Source organism: Oryzias melastigma, linkage group LG1, assembly GCF_002922805.2.
Source record: "Oryzias melastigma strain HK-1 linkage group LG1, ASM292280v2, whole genome shotgun sequence".
Taxonomy (NCBI): Eukaryota; Metazoa; Chordata; class Actinopteri; order Beloniformes; family Adrianichthyidae; genus Oryzias; species Oryzias melastigma.
Window position 1 is genome coordinate 8,690,098 of NC_050512.1, and position 1,322 is coordinate 8,691,419.

The 1,322-nt window shown below is 43.8% G+C and overlaps 1 protein-coding gene across 1 annotated transcript in view; it reads right to left on the bottom strand.

Annotated features, from left to right (window-relative positions):
* hand2 (heart and neural crest derivatives expressed 2) overlaps nt 1-1,322 on the bottom strand; it is a 10,521-nt gene continuing 9,199 nt past the window's right edge. The window contains exon 2 of the mRNA XM_024259847.2: nt 1-705. Within this exon, the coding sequence (XP_024115615.1) occupies nt 589-705 (117 nt within the window). The 3' untranslated portion in view covers nt 1-588. The remainder of the gene's footprint in view (nt 706-1,322) is intronic.

Sequence of the window (1,322 nt, forward strand, 5' to 3'; positions counted from 1 at the left end):
TTAGTCTGTAAACAATTGGTTTATTCTGTTCACAATAATGTTTACACCCACAATAATCATTAAACTCCCAACAATTTTGTCAAACAAATGGAAAATTTGCATTTACAGCTCTGAAAGATTCTGACACGCCTTAAGGCTTCTTTAAAAGTCTGTTAGTCATAAAGAGAATGTAGGTCCTTCAAACAGCCACATAAATACATTACATTAAAAATGTACATTTGTGTTGCGTATGAATGTTGGAGAGCACGCCAACCGGAAATGATTGCACGGACGTTTGTGTTTATGAAGACTATCAATCTTTCAGTGGTACAACACTGGTTATGGATCTGACTTTAACACTGTACTCCATCCATCTTACCTGGACTGCTGTATCACCTGTCCTTTTTATAATTATATTTAGTAGCGTTATAAATCTCAAGTTGCTCCCTTTTACCACAGACAAGCAAGCAGAACTGCACAGTGTCCATAGTTGACTCCAAAGCGCTCCAACATTGTACGTCAACGTGTGCAAGTCTTGGTCCGTGACCCTTTTTTAAGGACAGAGCCCCGGGTGGGGGAGAGTGTCGTCAGCCTGCAAGGAGGAAGGTGCTACTGCTTGAGCTCAAGAGCCCAGACGTGCTGGGGCCAACCCGTCCGACCTTTACTTTTCTTATCTCCTGATGAAGACGAAGATGAGGATGACGACGTCGCTTTGGGAAGCTCCACCTGCAGACACATCACAAGCATTAGTCCTATTGTCTCAAATGTGTGACAACAACCAAGAAAAAGACAAAAAAAAATTTGGGGCACTTTTAGGAATTTAATAACAATATCTTTTGTGTTTCAGTCATGTAAGGTTGATGAGAATAAGCCATTACTTCAAAAGTAAATCTTTTATTGAGAAGAGATAACTGATCATTTATTTTTAATGTTCCTCGTCTGATCTGTTGTAAATCACCTCCTGGCACAGAGGAGCCCTGGGTTCGATCCCCTGGCTGTCCACTGATCCCCACCCAGATTGGGTCTCTAGGCAAGACCCTTGACGCTGCTGCCTAACTGGGTCTCTGTGCCCTTCAAGTACAGGGCTGTGTCAGGAAGGGCATCCGGCGTAAAAACTCTGCCAAATCACTGCTGCAGTGGCGACCCCGAAAGGGATAAGCCAAAAGGTGAAGAAGAATTGTTAGTGTGGTGTTTTGTATGAACGAGACTTGTACACTGCTGTGTGCAGAGCTGATGAACCAACCAATCACAGTGGGGTATTTGGCTCTAGGGGGTGGGACATTGACCGGGCTTGAAGCAGGAAAACTTTTAGGGCAGGAAATATTACAGGCCCCTCCCCACAT